Source organism: Pagrus major, chromosome 5 (genome assembly GCF_040436345.1).
Source record: "Pagrus major chromosome 5, Pma_NU_1.0".
Classification (NCBI taxonomy): Eukaryota; Metazoa; Chordata; class Actinopteri; order Spariformes; family Sparidae; genus Pagrus; species Pagrus major.
The window spans coordinates 7,648,473-7,670,888 of NC_133219.1; the positions used below are offsets into that span (position 1 = coordinate 7,648,473).

The window sequence follows — 22,416 nt, forward strand, 5'->3', positions numbered from 1 at the left end:
TCTGATGCCAAATGTTTAAGCACATTTAATATTTTTTCAGTGATTGCACATTTTACAGCATCATACTGCTGTTGAAGAAACTAAAACAAGAAACGCTGGAGTGTATGTTCCTTTAAATCACTCTTAACAACACTAATGTGAAACATTCACACATACAAAATAATTACATTTATTAAAAAAAAAAAGGCTAATTCAAGAACATTTGTCGACTTCCTGTCCCATCAAACAATTCCTGAATGAACAACAAATCTTGCCCAGCTGCAGTGCTTTGAAGACGGACGTGTCGTTGACACAGGGAGGTTGACTCTCATTGCAATCATCCACTCACGCTTTGCTAATAAATACTGCACAACTGTGTGTTGCTGTCTTCAGTCCCATTGGTCCGTTTCTGATTGAGGTACATAGTTAAGTTAATGATTTCCATACGGAGCTTAATACATGACACTTTGCTTGCTATCTCTGTCCTTTTCTGTGTCCATTCTTGTTCAGTTTGTTACAGAGGTATTTATTCATGACAGCAGTTTTGTCGTCGGTGTTCAGAAACTGTCAATTCTTTCCTCTTTCACCTCCACTTGGCTTTCTTTCATTTTTGAGGGCATGTCGACATCTTTGGAGGGCGTCGTGTGGCTTGAGTCTGGCTCCTGTTTTATCTCATTGTCTTCATAGCTCATGTTATCATACGCTTGTTTGAGATTGTTTTTCATCTCTAGGGCCCGCTTGGCCTTTTCTTTCTCCTGCTGGAGCTGCAGCAGCACCGCTTTGTTCACACTAGGCCCTTAGAAAAAGAAACATGACAAAAAAAATGACAAAAACTCTTCACACGTCGTTGTTACATACATACAAAAGCACCTATAAAGTACGTACCAAAGTAGCTGAGCAGCACAGGTAGGAATATGAGTCCATGAGCCACCCCCAAGAGTGTGATGGCCAGGTTTAATCGAAAGAAGAAGATCTGGATGAGTTGGGCTTTGGCAAACGCCAGCACAATGATGCCTGGAAGGTTGGTCATAGCAACACCAGCAAACACCTACAGGGTACAAAATGAACATATTTAACTCAGGCAGCTGTTACTGTATGAGGATATTTATACAAATACTGTGTGTGGCACTAAAAGTGAATATTTAATACCTCCGCCACGGAGGTTATGTTTTCACCATGTCCGTTTGTTGGTTGGTTGGTTTGTCAGCAGGTGCAATATGTAAACATTTTTGTAAAGTTTTTGTATATATTATCTACAAAAGTTAGCATGCTAACCAGCTAGCCTCGGCCCATTTGGTCATATGCAGCCCATAATATCAATATATCAATATAATAATAATATCAGATCCAAATAAAAATCCAGATCTATTGGATTTAAATGTGTTTTATTTGATATTAGATAAGGCTTCATTCAATTAAAGGGCACTGCTGGGCCTTGGCAGAGATATGTGCTGTACTGAGTGCCATTCTAGTTACTTCTTTAAATTTGTGATTAACTCATATTTACTCACCGCACTGCCCATGTTCACCGTAGCCTCCTTTGCTCTTTCTACTTTTGTGGGTTTTATGCTGAGGGCAAAGGATCTCGTCATATGGGACACAAACTCCACAGAGATGCCCACCGCCTGCCAAAAACACAGAGATTGTAAGTAAATAAAGTAATAAACAACCATAAAAATGAATCATCTATTATCGTTTACAGAGCAAAGCAAAGTTTTTGTTCAGGTTGATTATATTTTCACGAACGTAAATCATCACTGAATGGTTGATCAAGAATTTTACTTGTGAGTTTCAAAAGTGAGAGCATGTTAAATAAAATGAAGTTAAAATTAATTTATTTAATCAAAATGAAACTATGAAACATAATGGTGATGATATGGATTATGAACATCTTGCTCTACTGAAAATGAAGGCTAAGATCACAGATTCATGTTAACAGGACATAGGAAAAATACAAAATGGACATTCCTGTGACTTATAAAATTGGGGGACTCAAAAGCGAGGAGTGTAACTAAGTACACTACTTATGCTTCCACTCCACTACATTTTGGAGACAAATGTTGTACTTTACTTTACTTTTCAATTAATTTATTTTAAATAATAAAAAAAACGTCATTTTTAACTCCTGTCATAGCCATGTTCTCACCGTGACCAGATTGATAAGGGCCACTGCGTTGTAATCGATGCTCCACAGTGTCATGACACCAACGGTATCCACGGTGATCATGATTATGGTGATGAGGTTGAGGAAACCAGATCGCAGATCCAAACCCAGCAGCAGACAGCACACCACAAAGGTCGGCACCAGACACTGACAGATGGTGAAGAATCCCTCCGACACAATGGTCAGGTATTGCTCGTAGAAGACATTAGTCACCCTTGAAGAAGGACGGAAGAGGAGTACTGGTCAGAAACTACAGAAAGCTTAGATTTAACGGTCCTATAAATATTGAGAAGAGCTGTAGAAGATGAGATGAAGGCGCTTGGGAAATTAAAGTACATACGTGTAAGGAAATACTTCAAAGTCAGGAGCGGTGCCTGGTATTTGCCTCATGCCCATGGTGATGTTGTGCGCCAGCTCTCTGGTCCTCAGCAGTGCAGCAGTGAACTCCTGAGAGTTCGTTAAAGGTGTGTGGTAAGCCATGAACCGAGAGGCTGGGAACACAGGAAAGAAAAGATTCATTTAGTGCAGGCAGATTTAATGAGTCTTTTTAGAAGAAAAAGGTGAAGTGATGCTGGGCATCGACACCAACAAGGCTGTGACCGGAGTTCCAGTCACACCACTGATTTATGACTTACCTAAGATTTCTCCACTATCTTTATCCACCACCACAGCTTTGTCGTAGGCTCCAAGACCACTGTTAAGAGACACACAAAGCCGTGAGAATTTTGTTTTTATTTTCTGATGTTTCTACATGTGCAGCTACAATACACACCCTTTGGGGCACTGCAGGTCAGGCCTGTTACCCAGGAAGTCGGGGAGGAAGCGGTTGAATTTTGCCACATTGGGCCTCGATTCGAAAATACTCAAACACGTGAACTTGCAGATATCTTTTACTGTTGAGACATGGGAGCAAAGTAGGTGTTAATAAATTAAGTGTTAATATATGGTACAAGGCAGATTTATTTTACATTTTTTACCAGCGTTTAAAAATTAAATAAAGGTTTAGTCCTTGAGTCCTGCTACATCTATTTGGAGTGTTGAGGATGAGTTAAAGAGTCTTACGGCCTGAGGAATAAAGCTGCCCTGTAGTCTGGTGGTATGGCAGCGAATTGGCAGTCACACCTCCTCTGTATTAGTGCTCAACACTGCACTGCAGCGTGGTGCACAGAGAACAATCTACTGCTCAATGTCAGCAAAACCAAGGAGCTGATTGTTGATTTTAGAAAAAAAGGAGGCAAAGACGCACACCCCTGTCTACATCAATGGAGCTGAGGTAGAGCATGTCATACCTTGGAATTAGAATCACTGAGAACCTATCTTGGTCATCACACATCACCACCCTGGTTTAAAAAAGACTCTACTTCCTACAGAAACTTAGGAAGGCTAAATTCCAGAGCAAGATCCTGGTCAACCTTTACAGAGGAGCAATAGAAAGCATACTGACTGGACACCACACATTGTCATGGTTTGTGCACAGCCCAGGACAGGAAGGCTCTACAGTGGGTGATTTATACCGCCCAGAACATCACCGGTACCCTCTACAAAGGATCAGTGACATCAGTGAAGTGAGGTGTCTGCACAGAGCCCAAAGGATATGAAAAGACAACACCCACCCAGCCACAGTCTGTTCACCCTGCTGAAAAGATACAGGAGTATCTGCTGCTGTACCGCCAGAATAAGGAGCAGCTTCATTCCTTCCTTCCGAAAGGAAATTCACAGTAAATAATGTGTGTTATTGTTGTGTTTCTCACCTTCACTTGCGGGACAGAACTTTCCAATATTTGGACCACTTGAGTACAGACGACAACATCCGGATCCAGGGTTCAGCCAGTCAATATAATCATCTACCCAGGAGTTAGAGGGAATAGCCAAGTAGGATCTACAGACCAGTGGGACAAAGGAAGGTAGGAACACAAATGTCTGCGTTAGTCTTAATAGTGTTGTGAGACTGAGATGTAAATCTCAGTTCACAGAAATATAGTTTCATTTCAGTTACTGATACAGGAGTAAACATTGCATTTGTTGGCGACTATTTCAGGCGTGGATTAACACACATATGATGTTCTACTGAATATTTAGAGCAGCAGGATGGTGTGTGTGGGATTAACTCAATAAACGACAATGCCCACGTTAATTGTCATGAAGAAAAATATCACTCAGTGCAAGGGTGTGACGCCTACATGTGTCTTTAACACACAGGACACAGCTATATTGTCTATTGACTACACAGACAATCCTTCCAGTAAATTAAATGCATTTCTTACCAAGTGTTATTGCTTTTTTTGCCTCACATCTTTCAGTTTCATATGTAATTTTGGACAAATTCCCCCTTCATGAGAGAGCTTTGTTGTTTTCCAGTAAGCAACTGATAAGGATAACGATAAGATAGGTCCATAATTCTTTTTATCTCAAGGAAACAAACGTGTGTTGATAATTATAGTCCCTCTTATCACAGTGTTCCCTGGGTAATATAATTCTGCAAATTGATTAATTCATGTAAGTTGCAAGCTGTTTGGTGGGCAGAGGTGGCAAGTAACAAATCTGTATCTGTACTTTACTTGAGCATTTATTAAACTTTAGCTTTAACGCATGTGAGGGGAATTGGCGATTTGTTTTATTTTGCGTCACCTTCCCAACATCACAAACTGATTTCAAGAGAGAGAGGGAGGGAGGGAGAGGATTGTCTTATTTTCTCAGTTTGTTACCGCCTGGGACGCGTTACCAACCCAAAATGTCGGTATTTGACGTCCTGAATGAGACTCAACAATCAACTACAGCTTGGACAAATCCTACTAATTCTACCTTTAAGTTTAACGGTCTTTGAATTATATTAATATGACGTGAGGTTCAGTTAGCTTTACACAGAATTGGCTGGTAGAAATGTCAGAGGGATACTTTTTACTATTTTATACTTAACATTTATCTACGCTATATTTCAGAGTCTGAGCTTTCTTAGTTTTACTTGATTGAAGAAGTTGAATCAGTATCTAGTATCTGTGCTTCTACTTGAGTAAAGAATGGTTGCACTTTTGCCCCCTCTGTTGGTGGAAAGGCACTAAGTTTTATTACTCATGAAATAGCTGTTTCATAACCATAACACAATGTTTTCAGTGATTCTTCTTCTTCTTGTTGTTCGTTTGAACGGTTATTATAGTGGATGTTTTGGGTGTTTGCTCTCTCTGCCTGGCACAATCAGTTAGACGCACCCTTTATCTACTTGGTGGTGTTCATGTAACTGAGTTTATCATTAACTCATCTGATTGGCTGATGGCTTGTATGTAAGAGGTTGCTACTATGATATCAGCAGGTTCAAGGATTTGTCAGTCAGAAATAAAGATGTGAAGGACAGGGCAGAAAACCATTTAACCACAAAAGTCTACATCTGTCCTGCCCAGAATATGAAAAAGAACAGACTCACCGATCAGGGAAGTCTGTGGCGTACTGAATCTTCTGGGTAAGCGAGTACTCATCACAGCCCACACTGGAGCAGACTCCATTCATGCCTTGCAGGGAGGAGAAGTTGTAGCCCTTTTTTGTCACAAAATAAACAGGGACTCCGACTTCAAAGTACTTGTACAGGTACTGGAAATAGTCCAGCATGTAAGAGCCCTGCACACAAAACAGAAGAATCTTTGTAAGGTTACATTGAAGGAGGAGTGTGAAGGTGTTCATTTATATTTATATAGTGTGCTGTGCTCAGTGACCTTTGGCATAGCCAGCTCCTGATCCAAACCCACAGTCACATGAAACATGAGGAATAAGGAGCCACAGAACATGAAGATGAAAACCACCATCTGAAGAGAACACAGGACAGAATTTATTCATCACCTCTGTGTGTTATGAGGAACTTCATCTTTTGATGACAGCAGGAGTTCACCAGAAATTAGGGTAGTATCTTTACCACAATGATCCTGGTGTAACAGTTCAGCAGGGCAGGGGCATAGTATTTTCTCATGAAGGGCCGCAGGAAGCCCTCACTTGGCTTGCTGGGACGCTGGGTTTTCACTGTGAGACAGCAGACCAGTTCACAGCGGTTGTTGTCCTGGCGCCGGGCGTCCAGGGACAGCAGCGCCACAAAGGCTGTCATCTGGAGGACGAAGTCCATGAGCACAGCCAGTGCAGCGTACAGAGCAAAGGACTTTACTGCTGGCATGGTCGACAGGCCCCCTTAGGATGGCATAACAGACACAGGTAGAGATAAAGGCATTGTATAGAAACTTAAATTAAAAGTTCATTAGCTACTCCTCATGCAGATGGTAAGTCAGGTGAAGTTATGTAGTCCACAAAACAAAAGTTGCTTAGGAGAATGCTGCAATGCTCTTTTGTTGTGAAGTTGCAGAAATGATCTATGAGAGACGAAACTTCACCCGACATTGCATTACAGCCAACTCTTTAACCATGCCAATGTTCCAAACAAGAATGCAAAAGCTTTTACCTAAAAAGAAGCAGATAGATTCAGAGAGACTGCACAGGAGCATGCTGGGAGCCACGTTTCCAAGGACACGACCAATCTGCTCCTCTCTCCTCTCTCCGGGTCTCCGCTCATCTCTCTGGAGGGATGCAAGAGTCGGGTAACATCAGTCAAATCGGTGAATACATCTTACAAAAACAGCATTACTGTTCATTTATGGTGCACACAAATATACACACCTGGTACTCCAGAACGAAGATGAAGATGTTGTCGGCTCCAACAGCGAGCACCAGGAAAGGCACGACCTGCAGAATGACCAGTGAGGAGGGAATGCCGATCCAGGAGTAGAAGCCCATGGAGGCCAGGACTGAACAGCCGACCACCAGGATCCCACCAAGACCCACCAGAAACTTGGAGTCCACCTACAACACACAGAGATAAGAATCCAGATGTACATTCAACTCAGTGAACCTTTGCTATGTCACATATCTTTTACTGTACATCTTCATGGCCAATAAACATGCCTGCTTCACAGTTGAGATAAGCACTATACAGCTGACACTGCCATATTAATGCAGTTTCTCCCTATCATGTATGTGATAAGTACTGTTTCATAAATTGTACTTTCTTAGTGGAGGCTTATCGTATCCCAGGCACATGTTATATATCTGTGTTTTTATAGTAAAACAACAAGTTATGGAGCAACAGCTTAACAAGACTACGAGTCTACTATGTGAGGGTGTACACAACCGTGCTTAGAGCTCAGTGCTGGCATCAGCATGCTAACATTTAATGTTTGCTTAGATTAGCAAGGTAGCACGTCACGGGATCACAAAAATGCGTATGATTCAGCCTTTGGTGACATGAATGCCTTAATGACAATGCATCCAATAATTGTTGACTAGTCTGGACCAAATGTACGTGGCTTTAAATAGCTGGATGGAGCTATTCTTTGTTTTTTCCTTCAAGGAGTTTTGTTCTGAAGCTCCAAAAATGTTTTGTGGACTACGGAAATTCCCCCCAACTTTCCATTGGCATGGGTGACTACATGACTGATTTCTGATTGACCTGTCCCTTTAATATCTGAAGACCTACCAGTATGCGTTTGAATGAAGAGTACTCCCCCAGTGCCACTGCAATGTAGAGAAAGATTACAGCATAGCTGATCATGAAAATGGGGATATCCTCTGCTGTGGTCCGATTAATTTCATCCTCCAGAGACCTCTGCAGACAGACAGAGAAAAGAAGGGATTATAGTGAGGACGTAAAAAGAGCAGACAACTGATAAAAGCTTTGACAGCAGGTCAGAAACAGATGTTACTGTACCTCTGCCATGTACGCGAAGGTAAAGTTAGTGTTGGGGTTTTTCTTGTACTCCTGGACAATTTTAAGAAACTCTCGCTCCCACTGCATCGCCACTTTGAACTTGACGTTGTTGCGAGCATAGTTGTTGAGGGAGAAGGTCATGATGAGGGCCTCAGCATCGGTGAAGTTTTCACCTGGGAAAAGCAACATGTTTAATTTTCAGTTGAGTCAGTTTGTGCTCTCAGCGTACAGGTATTTTAACGTGTAAACAATGGTGCTGAAAGGCACTCACTGTCATAGCCTCCCACGGCCAGAAAGGGGAAGACTGGAGCGCCGTAATCAGCCATGCAGCTCAGACCTAAATCAGTGATGTCCTTGAAGGACAGGGGAGAGCTTGAAAAGAGATGGCGGAAGAGAAGTGAAGTTTATGTTAATATTGCTGAGCAACTGCAAATTAAAACACTGTCCCCAGTTTGATTTGAAACTCTATTTTAAGAATGCTTACTTGAGACAGTAGATTAAGTGGTCTCTCCAGTCCACCTCTTTGGTCACTCCATTCTCAGTCATGTTCACCTTGGCATTAATGTTGTCCACGTTGTTTTGGAAGTACTGCGGCAAGCTGTTGACCGCGCAGTCCGTCAGGGAGGAGTTGATGGGGTTCAGTGGTGCGAAACACACATCCTTCAGAGAGGCAATGCGGTTCAGATCCTTTGACCAGAACTCAATGTTCTAAAAATGGGATTCAAGAGGCATTAATGTGTTAAAACGATACGTTTACTTTTTGCAAAAAATGTCAACTGGCAACTGTTCTGAGCTCTTTACCTGTATTCGTGTTTGGAGCTCCAGCAGCTGGAGAATGAGCTCTTTGGATACAATCCCGCTAAAGTTTGTCCGTCCAAACAGCAAAGAATCATACTGGTGGCCTTTTCTGCCCGGAGCTGTCAAGATCAGCTGGTTGGTCCTGAAGAAGGGGTCAAAAGTTGTGTCATGGAAATCTTTCTCCTGGCGGGCGCGGCTGTTGGGAGCAGACCACAGCTCAACTGGGTCAGTGGTGAGCGTAGTGGACTTGAGGCCAACAGCGAAAACAGCCACGACTACAGCTGAACACAGGAGCACCTTAAATGAAGATAAAATATAAACAACTGAGATAAATCCTTCTTCAATTAGCTGTCAACCTTTTTTTCTTAATGGTGTGTAGAATTTTAATCTGTTTATAAAATGATAAAAAATACTCACGGTGAGGGGATAAGTAGCCATGAGGGTTCCCCAAAACTGAAACTTTGAGCTCAGGAAAGCTTGAGCAACCAGGCTGTTCCTGTCAGTGCACGTCACCTCTGATGGATCAATGAGCGGCTGATTCACATCATTACTGTTCTGGTCTTTACTTTTTCCCTTTCTCCTTCCCTTCTCCTCATCCTTTCTATTCCGAGACCTCATGAAGCATGTGACGGACAGGTAGAGAAGGAAGGCAAATGTCAGGAGACAGAATAAGATGATAGAAACTACAAGGTAACCATCTGTCCCAAGCAGTTTGAAGGGGCCTGCGGGTGGTGGAAGTTGTATGATCGGGCACGACTCTGTGCAGTCCTGGCAGGAGCAGGCCTCTCCTCCGCTTGGTGTGGTCTCGTTACACCTAAGAGTACGTCCATTGTAGGGAACCACACCCTTTGGTAGTCCAGTGGTGTTTCCCTCTTTAATCAGTTTGAAGTCGATGTCCAGTGGAGCAAGGCCGTTACTGGAGTCTCCCTGAAAGTCATACCAGTACTGAGGGGTGCACTGAGTGGAGCCATACGGGCCACACATGGTGCCGATGGCGAAGCCCCCTGTGGACGGGATTCTGACATTTTTACAAGACTGGAAGGCGCTGTCGGCAAAGGTGGTGCTGATGAATGCCTTGTAAGCTACTACGACTTCGTCCATCGTGTTCTGAAAGGTAGTGATGTTCATGACCTTTGTAACTTCTACTGTTTGGGTCTGGTTGGGGCTGCAGGTGTTGATGCAGTGCAGGTGGGCAAAGTTGTCAGCACAGGAAGGGCAGCGGAGCAGTATGACCTTGGACAAGCGCAGACTGTTTTCCAGGGATGACAGCTGTTTGATGGAGCAACAGGCGTACGTGTTTTTCTCTCCATTGTCCAGCATGGGACACACCTGCAGAAAGAACAGATTTTATTTTGCATTAATAATAATAATAACTTCAGGGAAGAGAAGGCGATTCTGGAGAAAGATAGTTGATTGTTGAGTCTTATTCCCAGGTCGTCAAATAGAAATTTGGAATGAATACCGTCCCAAAGCGTTGGTGTTTGATGATCTGGGAATGAGACTCAAGAATCAAATCTTTCTCCAGAATCGCCTTCCCTGCCCTCTCTGGCTGCACTGAGTTTGTTTAACTTAACATTTTCAAATCACAGTCCTTTGTAGTCATGTGCGGCGATCCTCAGGGCCCTGCTCTGTGCCCCCTTTTATTGATGTATGACAGATTTGTTTGCAGATTCTTAATGGATACACTTTTTCCTAATTTTTGAGATATTACGTGGTTGAAGAAAGCATGACTGAGCGATTGATAATCGTTAAAGGTCCTATTTGTAAGAATTCCCAATTCGTCAAATACTGACCGTTTGGTAAGGCGGCCGACCCGACCTACAATACCAAAGCGTCAGTATTTGACGAGTTGGGAATGAGACTCAAAAATCAACTTCCTTTCAAATTAGACCTTTAATTTTATTGTCAAAGACAGCCAGTTTTTAGCATCTGAATGACAGCATTGTCTTTTACCAACTTTGTCGTGTTGTTGGAATTAAATAAGAAGTAGATCTGGGAGTAGCTGCAACTACTGTTGTGCCTATAAAAGATTTGACCTTGAGGTAGCATATAAATGAAGAACAAATAAATATTAACTGAAAGTTCAAACACAAGCTGACTTCTGACTTCAGAGGAATACACTTAATTCTTAAGAAGAGACTTTATTCAGTCTTCTTCTTCACTCAAACACTCAGCAGCACCTACACACCTGTCTGAGTCTGAGGTAGTGGGCTCCTGTGAGGTGACGGGCTGGACTGTAGTTGAGACAGGGGACGATAGGAGAAATGAGGGCAGTTGTATTATCTACCAAAGGGTTGAAACCACACTCCTCATAGAAAGCACAGAAGCCTGGCTCATGTTGGGCCTCTGACAGCACCTGCATGGAAGTGAAGAAGAAAGCACAGCTGTGACAACCAGAACAGAGGAGGAAATATCTTCTACTCAAACACATTTACAAGTTTTACTATAGCATGTCATTTTGATCAAATACAGTATTTACTTAAGGTACTTGTGATTTACTAGACTCTTGTCTTTTCTTGCTACTTTCTAAAATATTGTACTTTTTACTCCACTTCATTTATCTGACAGCTTTAGTTACTAGTTACTTTATTACCTCCGCCAAGGAGGTTATGTTTTCACCCATGTCTGTTTGTTTAATGGTTGGCTACACAAAAACTACTGTTTGGATTTCCACGACACTTGGGTGGAGGATGGGTCGCAGCCTCGAATAGACCCCGTTAACTTTTGGTGCTGATCCAGATAAAGGGATGGATTGAGACAAAGGGCATTTTTTGCAACATTTGTTTTAATTAAAGGGGACTGTTGGTCCTTGGCAGAGGTATGTGCTCTACTGAGTGCCATTATAATTGATTGAGATTAAGATACTTTTACTTTTAATACTTAAAGTACATTTTCCTGATTATACCTGCTTTTACTCAGTAACATTCTCAGTACAGAACTTCTACTTATCAGAGTATCGTTACAGGGTGTTATTAGTACTTCTACTCAAGTTGAGGATCTGAATACTTCCTCCACCAGTCACTTTATTTAATTCTTAACAAATGGAAACATTATAAACCATAATAAATACTTTAAATAAAAAGTTTCGGGTGATACATTTTTTTAAAAGCTGCACATAGCAACAAGGTTTGATTATCATGTTTACCATCAGTACAGTTTTTACAGACACTATATTAACTCATAAATGTCTTTACAGGGTCACAATAACCTAAGTGCTGTATGTGTCCTCCCATGTCAGCTGATTAATACCACCTGGCAAGTTACAAGACACATAAAATATACGATCAGAAATCAATACAAATTGATACATTATTTTGATATTAAAGTAACTCTTACATTTTTGCCAAGACATGAGTAAAATGTACAGTTTATTATTCATGTGATGCTCACTATTAGATCTTCCCTGTACATTTGTATTTTTAAAACCTATCTAAAGCCCTTTTATTTTTGAATCTTTACTTTATTTATTTATATGATTGTATTTTTCTTCAATTTTTTTGTATAAGTTGAACTGTTGTTCAATTGTGGTCTTTAATAAATAAACACAATGTAGACTCTTGGAACATGTGCTTCATAAAATGTATTTAATTTAATATTTAAGTTAGGTTAAGTTACAGAATGCATTAATTCATTCAGTGCTCTTAAGACAGTCGTGACTGTACATTTTTAACACTCATCTAGATTACATCCAGTTTACATCAGATTACCTTATATTGTTAAAAAATTAAGTTGTTTGGAAATAAAAAGCCAAATTAAACACAAAATGAACAAACACATTACAATGTGTGTTGTATTTCTCTGCCTCTTGGTTTGATTTGTTTTCATGTAGACATTCAACATCTTCCATACAGTTTAACTTATAACCACAGAAGATGTTTTATCTCAGGAGACATTTATCTAAGTGACTTACTGCCTACATAACACTTCTCTAACCTTGTGACAAAGAACTTATATAATTTTTCCTATGTCATTTATGGTGCTTTATTGTCTACACAATCTCAATGTATGTCCTTTTGTCATTACAAACATGTGGCTCTGTATTTACAGTTAAACAGTGTCAGTGAATAGTGTACTACATGTAATCAAGCAAGTAGTTTAATTATGTTTTGCAGATGCTTGCTGATAGTTCAATGACATTCATTTATGAAGTGATTCAATTAGTGAAATTACTTATTTTCTTTTTAATGTCTGTGTCATTTACAACTAAAACTATAAAGCAATTTTAAAAGGAAGGAAACTATAAAGGAAAGATTTATTTTATTTTAATATTGCCTCTCTACTGTAATTCAAAGCTGACATTCCTTGCACTTTCCCATGAATAGTGGGGAATTTTATTTTATATATTCTTTTATTATTTTTGCTTTAGGTGACCTGTGAACAAGTGGGCACTTTTTTGTATTATATTATTATATTATAATACAAATTATTATATATTATTTATTCGTTATAGTTTTGTATCACATGTACATTGTCAGTTTGATATTTCTTTAGAAAGTAGTTTAAACAGTTTTTTTCTCTCTACTTTTTTTACTTTCGTTTTGTATTGAAATTACAAAAGCAATTCTGTCTTCTCATACAGATCATATCCTTGTAAAAACCTTTGAAGATATATTTTGAAAAAATGTATACACAAAATATATTTTAAGTTGTAGATGTTTAAATACATAACAGTATATATAATCAAAATTTAATTTTTAAAAATATTTTCTAATATTATTTTTGAAGCAAAATGACCAGTATGCATGTATTGTCACATAAATCAGTGTTCCTTCCATGTCTTCAAATGTATTTTTAATATATTACATTATATCTTTCAGTATATGTCAATACGTGCTTGCCCAGTAGGTGTTTTACAGTTTCCCTAACAAAGAAAAATTCCCAGACTTACCACACTTGCCAGAAAAGTGATCAGAGCTGCGACACGGACCATGATTCCTGAGAGTCTGTCAGCAACAGAAGATTCAGGGTCCTCAGGTAGATTAAAACGGAGTGTCTGTTAATCACTGCCGCCCTATTGGTAGATACATTAGACAAAGAAAGACAGTGAGAGGTGCTCTGTGGGGTCTGAGGTATCGTCTCCTATCATCTGTCTGTCTGTCTGTCTGTTTGTCTGTCAGTGTCAGGGTTGGGGAAGGAAAAAACAGTATGACATGCCCAGCGTCACCACTCCTGTGATGTCACACCTGTCTTATCTGGCCTGATGTGACAGCTGGCCAATCACAGCTATGGATGATCAATTCCTCTGTCTGATAATTAACACGGGAGCGATAGATGGATAGGGTTGCTTAGGCGATCCAAAGCAGCAGGGAGAAACTGCAGGTGATTCCGAAATAACAACCGCACCCAAATTTTCACCTGAGTCATGTATTGTTACTGACCCTCTGCTACTCTTGGAGACGGGTCAACACATAGACTTTGGTTGGCCTGAATTGTAGCATTCTGTATAGGATAGAATCAAGCTTTTTTATTGTTGTTGAAGTACAGTACTTTACAGTGGGTCTGAAGATGACCTTTAAACCATAATATATACTATGTGACACAGCTCCCTGATCTATAAGGTACAGTGAAACTTGTATCACACCCCATTTTCTGTCAAAATGAATATTGTTTTTACTTGCTTTTGCATCAAACCCAGTGACAGCCTGAAGACAGTAGCAGACTGCCATGCCAAGACAACATGACTATCACTTCCTGGATCATATCCTACAATAAGATCAACTTTATAATTAATGTCCTTATCACATGTCAAGGTCATAGCTGAGATAAAACATTTAACCAAGGCTATCAGGGCGAAGGTGCATAAGCATTTCAATTTGTGATAAACAGAGATGGTAAAATAGACAAGAAGAAACGGGGCAGATATGGTGATGTTCTTTGTTCTTTCGTATGCTGATAAGTCACGTCAACGTCTCAAATTTTGTAACTTTGAGAGCACACAAAAAACTGCTATAGGCCTACTGCTGTGTATTCACAGCAAATGGTAATGTATTTATTTGACGTTCATAACATTAACATCAGTGCTGCAACATACAACCATGCAGAACATACAACCACGGACAAGCACCAGATCCACTGCATTTAGTGTGTAAAGCAAGATGCTAATTTACACCTGTCCACAGGAGGATTTTTAAAAGTTGGAATTGGAAGGAAGAAAAAAAAAAGAAAAGAGAAGAAAAGTACCGTACAGTAACAATAAGAACAACAGTGTTGTGAGCCTTACTAAATTATGGATAATGGACATGACAGATCCTGTAATCAGTGCAGTTTTAATTATTTTTCCAAATATTTCTATTTTCTGGAAAATGTACTTCTCCAGGACCATATTTTATTTAAACGGATGGGTTCATAAAACATGACCAGCAACATTAAAATACATATTACACTTGTTTGTGTTGGTTTGTCTGACTGTCTATTTAACACAAGTATTGCATTCCATATATGTTGCAGCCAGAACAGCAGGCTGGTATTGTTTTGACCGTGCGAGTCTTCAGGAGTTTTCACACTGCATATTCTTAACCCAGGGATATCCTCGCGCCCGGTTAAGAGTTGGTCCTGGGATAACTTAGCCCCTTTTCACACACACACATTGTTAACCCAGGGTTAACGTCAGCCCAGGGCCATACAGTTCACACTGCATTTCTGCTAAGTCTGTTGGAACTGGTGACAAGCTTTAACTTTCTACCATCACGTGTGACTACTCTGTTTACTTCAGACCTGTTTCACACTGGCATCTTTTAGCCCTGTGTTCAATTGATTTGACTCTAGGCTAACTCTGAGTTATCCCACACTGGGGTCTGCCAGGATTGTGCCTGTGTGAAAGCTTTATTAACCCTGGGCCAACAGCTCCTGTAGCCTCGGGCTAAGAAGGTTCTATATAAGGAAGAATTGGTGACAAACAACTTAAGCAAATCACTTTGCTTTTCTAGGGTGCTTTTCATGATCAATAAAAAAAGACAAATCTTAAAGTAAGTTGTAAATCAAACCCAGAGACAGCCTGAAGACAGTAGCAGGCCACCATACCAGGACTACATCCTCAGATAAAATCGTCTTTGCAATTGAAGCTACTGCAAGAAATGTTGTTTTCTATTTATTCTGGGGGCCCCTTTAGACAAGAGGTGATGATGGTGAAACAAATTAAACTTAGTTAGACTACAGAGCAGCTGCTTTCCTCAGGTTGTAAGACCCCTCAATTTATCCTCAGCACTCTGCCATAAAAACAGTTCTAATTTTATGACTTATCCAACCTGGAACAGTCAAAATCTGACCTGGTGACAAGCATTATGAATAACTATGAAAATTAGAAATCTTCCAATCTTCTCGTTGATGGTCTCCTTTGCTTATGTAGGTCATATATGAGCATCATTATTAAACTGAGAGTATTTAATACCAACATGAAAGTTCTTTGCATTATTTGTATCGTTGTAGACTTTTAATTCTATTCTATTCTAAATGTAACGATCTGAATATATGCTCTACTTTCCCATTGTGCAACCCCTCGTTGTATAAGGACAAATAAATAACCTTGATACCTTGAGATAAAACTTTCCACCAAGGCTATCAGGGCGAAGGTGCCGAAGCATTTCAATTATGTGATAAACAGACAAGAAGAAATGGGGCAGTTATGGGGATGTTCCTCGATCGTCTATGCTGATAAGTCACGACCACACTTAAAAGTTTGTAACATGGTGAGCACACACTCTGCAGTGTTTTCAAATCATTTATCAGTAGAAGTATCTTATTTATCTACTTTTATCAAGTTGCAATACGAATGAGTGGCCGTGCATTGCTAAAATTATCACGTTATATTCATCTGAAAAGTACCTGATTTTTTTTCTGTGTACAGTCTTTTTGCCTCACTCTCCTGTGAATAAATATATTTCCATCCTTCATCCACTTTTAACTTGTTTATTCTGAACTGTGTTGTAACACTCATAAAGAACGGGTGCCAGAACACTCTGAACCTCTCAAGGACAAGATGATGATGATTATCTCTGCCACGGGACTCTGCCAATTTATAGATTATTTCTACAAACATTAAGCCAGAAAATTCAATAACAATCTGTATTTGACAGTTGATCTTGTTTGCAGTGCTTGGATTGCATTTGGTTTTTGAAGAATCTTTATTTCCTGCTGGAAAATCAAAAGGTGCAGGACAGATCTGAATGTGTACTGCTACATTCTGAACTTCAGTGTAGCAGTAAGGGCTTGACAACAAAGCTGGCATATACTGTGTAATTATGGTTTTAAATGTAAAGAAGTATTACATATTCAAGAAAGACTCACAAATAATATGAAATATTCATGTAAAGGTTTGCCACCTGGTGCATGTTTTTGCAAACAGTTTTTACATCAGGTACCTTCAATGCACAAAAGAAACTTTAATCAGAAGAGAAAAATCTCTCAATGTATTTTCTTGACTGAATAAATTAAATAAACAAGCTGTCCTCAGAGGACATGCTGCTTTACTTTGCTTAAGTTTGCAGGATCCTTTAAGTAGCCATCTTTCAAGCTCCAAACACTGTTCCTGGGACCTTCTTTCTCTCTGTGGACGGCTGCTTTACTCAGTTATGGAAAGTCATTCATCAAATAAATACTTCTGAGTTTGTGTTATTACCTTATAAATGTTGTAAATATAACCTTTTGTGTTTGAATTTCTTTTTCAAAACTACATAGTTCACATTAAGCAATCTTAGCATACAATATAAACATTTTGTTGGTGATTAAAACACACCAAGGAATGAAGAGTCACTACCCAGTTGGTCCTTGAAGAGAGGACACAAACTAAATATGAATTATCTGAGGAAGAGAATTCAGGAGTGGACATACTGGGAACAAGTGGTAACCATACAGATACTTAAAACAGCTAGAATTACCATTGCTTGTAATACACACACACAGACACACACACACAGACACACACACACACACTGTTGATTTTAACACTGAAGGGGAAAAGGGACCATTTTTCACAATAAGTACTCTTGCTTTTCATACATGTTAGTACCCCAGGCTCACAATACTTCTTTATTTATCAGTAAAAATGCATTTTTTTTAATGCATATTTGTCTGTAATAACTGTACTGAAACTGAGACAGAAAAATGTTTTATGTGCACTAACATGTTCCTTTGTCAAATTGCATAAAGGATGAATATAAATATGGTAACGTGCAGATACAAAAGATTCAAACACGGACTCATTACTATAGAAATTATACTGAAAATGAATCTCTAACTTATAAATGTATCAAAAATCCAGACAAGTAAAAATGCTGATTGAAATTTCAAACAAAACTACAGGGTCTGATTCATTTAGTCTGATCATGCAGTTATATAATTATGCAAATATAGAATGTGAAAATATAAAGAGTAATTCGTGACTAACAATGACTGAATCACTGAGCTTTTCCAGGCTGCAGGCTCAAAAGTCTCCGTTTCATGATCGATATAAAAAGACAAATCTTACACAGAGAGAGCTGTAGAGAATCTCTTTCCATCTGTCCTCCACAGTACAGTGTGTTTAAAAATCATCTCAATCATTTTTCTCAAAGACTTCGCAGAACTTACCTTCCAATAACACACACTTCCCCTCTTTACAATCGAGTCCTTATCAGTCATTATTTATGATGCTCTTATTGTCCTGCCTTGACGGTGGAAAAAGCTGATAATCTCGGCGTGTTGGACTCCGATACAGGGAGATACAGGTGAAGGGTAGTTTCCTCAGAAAGTTTGTGGCTATCAGCTGGAAACGGTCTTAGAAGATAATAAAGGTTTGCGTGATGGAGATAGGATAATCCTCAGTATCTGCAATTACCATCAGATTGTCTCTTTTATCAACAAGGATGAAAAATCATCCAACAGCTGGACTTGCTGACATTTACAGTAAGATGTTTAGCAGGAGGTTAACTTGTTTTCATTCTCTCATTTACCACTTACCACTGTCACTTCCCTGACTTTAATCTTTAACTTTTTCTATAGATGTTTGGTTTTTACTGCTAAAAAACTGCTGATCCTCCTCCACAACAACTCTCAGTATGATCAGATAACCCAGCTCTTTTCACCTCCCTGGTCTGGCACATGTACCCTGCTGTTTGGCTGTTACGCAAGCCTGAACAGTTTCAGTCTTCTTTCATCAGCACGGCCCTCGTCTACGAACCAGACCTTGCGTTTCTATTTGGGTTTCATAGAAGAATGGTCTCTTCATGAAACTCAAACACTGGAGCGTGATGTACGTTACAGATTGTTGACATGGCATGGAGCGGTACTGAAAATCAGCAGCAAGCTGAAACAGCATTTAAAAACTCTAATACACCGCTGAGAGGGATGAACTTTGTCCTTTTAAGTTTGAACACAGAACTCAACCAGAAACTCTAGCTCACTTCCAATGGAAACTACAAATTTGAAGTATTTGTACTTACTTGCAGAGGTGGGAGGTGACGAAGTAAAAACTTTGTTACTGTACTTTTTGAGGTATCTGTACTTAACTTGAGTATGTTTTTTTCAGACAACTTTTGACTTTTCCTCCCTACATTTGAACAAAAATATCTGTACTTTCTACTCCTTACATTTTCAAAACAGGCTTGTTGCTTTAGTTTTAATGCATTGGAGTAGAATTATGCATTATTTTTATTTTGCATCATTGCATGCAAGATCACAATACTGATTTCAAACCAGTGCATATCACGCACGGCAGATGTAACAAGGCTAAACAATGTACACGTAAAAGGCGTAACAAGGCGGAAACAGACTGGATAATCTCATTTTCTCAGTTTGTTGATGCTCAGGACGCTTTACCAACCCAAAATGTCTGTATCTGACTTCCTGGGAACGAGACTCAACAAATCAACTATCTTTGTGTTGCATTTATGAACAGCTCAGACAAATCCTACTGATTCTACCTTTAAGTTTAATAGTCTTTGAATTATATTAATATAACGTGAGGTTCAGTCGGCTTTGCACAGAAATGGCTGGTAGAAATGTCCTTCAGAGGGATACTTTTATACTTTGAGTACATTTTGGAGCCTGTACTTTATTACTTTCACCTGAGTAAAGAAGTTGAATCAGTTCTTCTACCTGAGTAAACAATGTGTTTACTTTTGTTACCTCTTGTACCTCTCGTTACCTCTCGAATATTTACAGTATATCTCAGAGGCAGATATTGTACTTTTAACTCCACTATATTTGTCTGACACCATAGTTACTATTCAGATTACAATTCTTCACACACCCCAGTCCAGTGAAAACTATGTATCTCCAGATGTTTTGATATTAAATGTTTGTGATAAACTGAAGGATGAAGTGTTCCTTTATGTGTTGGGAAAATTCTTCTATTTCAAGCTAAATAAACAATTTGAAATCCTCTTGGATTAGCAGGAAAATGCATCGTCACAAAACTGAAAACAGGTTGTTTTTCTGAGCTCATGAAAACACATGATGATATAGAATATGATGCATTGCTGTAGATTAAACTACCCAACGCTACATAAAGTGAAATGAGCTCAACCTCAGACACACTGCATGTTGGGATTACTATCATTGTCAACACCTGCCGATACCTACATTGAACGTTCTTATTGATTAATAACAGCTGTGTTTACCCTGCTGTGACACATTAGTGTAAAAGGACTGGTTGATGGTCAGTCAGCCAGCATTAATCTCAGTAGGACTCTTTTCATATCATGTTATCTTAAAAGGTCAGGACAAGAAAAGCACAGGAGTAATTAATATTAATTATGGCTCTGCTACATTATTACAATGTGCCACTATATAGTTACTGTGTCCCATTTTAACATAGCCATAATTAATGTTATAAATTATACCTGCTGCTTTTTATATAATGGCTGACACGCTGGATAAGACACTGCCTACCTGACTAGACATCTCGTGACTCATCTAACCAAAGAGGAACCTGAGGCAGTTGTGAATCACTGAATCAAGAATGAAGCACAGTCCAAACATTGATGCCCACACAGTCCGAAGTGACACTGAGGGTTGTGACTCCTGCATGCCTCACTGTATAAAACTCTGGCTAATGATTCAAAGGAAACGCAGGTGTGTTGTTAACTGGCAGTAGGAAGCTGGGCGGATTTAATTCAAACACACATTTTCTCTCATTTTTTTGTTTAATAAACAGACACGGACACACACCAGAAAATCAAGTACTGAACTTGTATTTTACTTCAGGATTTCCTTTGTTTATTTACTTTTATACTTCACTCTGCTACAATTTGGAGGCAAATATTGTACTTTTTACTCCACTCCGTTGATTTGATAACTTTACTTAGTAGTTACTTTGCAGATTGCACCTTGCATCATCATTTCAAATAAATGTATTTTATCAGCAACCAGACTAAAAAAAACAGACTCCAATCATTACTTAGCTGTATTTCTGATAGCAGTACATTTATTGCCAGAACATTACTTTTGATACTCAAGTGCATTTAAGATACTTTAGTACTTTTACTCAAGCCCTATTCATATGGGTGATATATGAGTGATTTTCACTTTTACCAAAGTAATATTTCAAAACGATAGCTTTACTTTTATTAAGTATTAATGTGGGTACTTTTTACAACACTGCATCAGTAGACATATGTAAGTATAATCAACAAAATGTACTTAAAGTATCTAAAGTAAATCCTTGTGCAGTACAATGTTCCATGTTAATATTTTACTATTATATCAGATGTTTTTAGAATAATATTGCTGTTGCATTAATGTGTATGTTGCATTTTACTGCTGTAGATGTTTAAACTGAAAACTTTTAAGGACAATTTCAAAATAATGTCTAATGAGGTCAAAAAAAGCTCCAGCAACACTTATTAGGCCAATGTGTTTCGCTTGTGTCCTTCATCAAGGTCATCATGAAACAAATTACAATATTCATTTAAGGTAGGTATGAAAATGAATTAAATACATAAAAGACAACCAATCATATACATCTGCACACACATCATTTTCATACCCATCTTATTAAAATGTTTATAATTTGTTTAATGATGACCTTGATGGCCACAAGCTCAGGCTAATAATCTCCACCTCCTTAGACTTTTTTCCTTAGTGATGTACCTTAGAAGTAGTCAAAGTTGTGCCAGAAAGCCCTACTCTGCTTCTACAAGATAATTTCTAACCAAATTCAAGACTGTTTTTGGACAAATCATCTTTATCTTATTCAAGCATTAGAGGAAACTAGTATATACTGTATGTCCCATGCAGAGGTGGGTTTTATGTAGGAATATGGTTATTAGGTTGACAAAGACAAACAAAAGATGTGTGACATCATAAATGTAGACGATTTTTGCAGAAAAGCTTGACTCATTTTGACGAAGATAACTTTTACTAAAAAATGTGTTTGTGGCAATTAAGTTCATATTGAGACTATTAAATAACTTTGAGGTCCTGATATTTAAAAAGTTGTATTAAAGACATTACAAGGACTTGCAGACACACCAGCCAACCTAACCTGAACTGGCCCAGCAAATCTAAATCATCATCTTTCTCTATTCAGGCTGCCCAATCAGCTTTATTAATTGTTGTGTTAAGATACATTATGTTACAGTTTGAGCAGCTCTTTAACTTTTTGCACCATCTGCTGGACTTACTGGAGTTTATGTTGTTGATGTGACATTATATGCTGCCTTGGAAATGAGTTTCAGGTCATTGATCAATCAGTGTCCCAGCGTTCACTGAATCAATACTCTGACAGCAGTGATTACACACTGAACAAAGGCTCAGATGAGGC

General features: G+C 39.0%; 1 protein-coding gene across 1 annotated transcript; it reads right to left on the reverse strand.

Moving 5' to 3' along the window:
* Positions 1 to 7: 7 nt before the first annotated feature.
* Positions 8 to 13,777, reverse strand: npc1l1 (NPC1-like 1). Its single transcript, XM_073466254.1, has 21 exons — positions 13,567 to 13,777; positions 10,867 to 11,034; positions 9,096 to 10,007; positions 8,682 to 8,975; positions 8,365 to 8,588; positions 8,152 to 8,252; positions 7,881 to 8,053; positions 7,650 to 7,778; positions 6,794 to 6,976; positions 6,579 to 6,693; positions 6,045 to 6,310; positions 5,848 to 5,937; positions 5,562 to 5,752; positions 3,895 to 4,022; positions 2,916 to 3,036; positions 2,779 to 2,837; positions 2,484 to 2,634; positions 2,126 to 2,357; positions 1,491 to 1,604; positions 865 to 1,027; positions 8 to 775 (listed from the first exon to the last, which is right to left on the reverse strand). Exons 1-21 carry the CDS (start codon positions 13,606 to 13,608, stop codon positions 537 to 539), a joined length of 4,095 nt encoding a protein of 1,364 aa, XP_073322355.1. The 5' UTR covers positions 13,609 to 13,777; the 3' UTR covers positions 8 to 536.
* Positions 13,778 to 22,416: the final 8,639 nt, after the last annotated feature.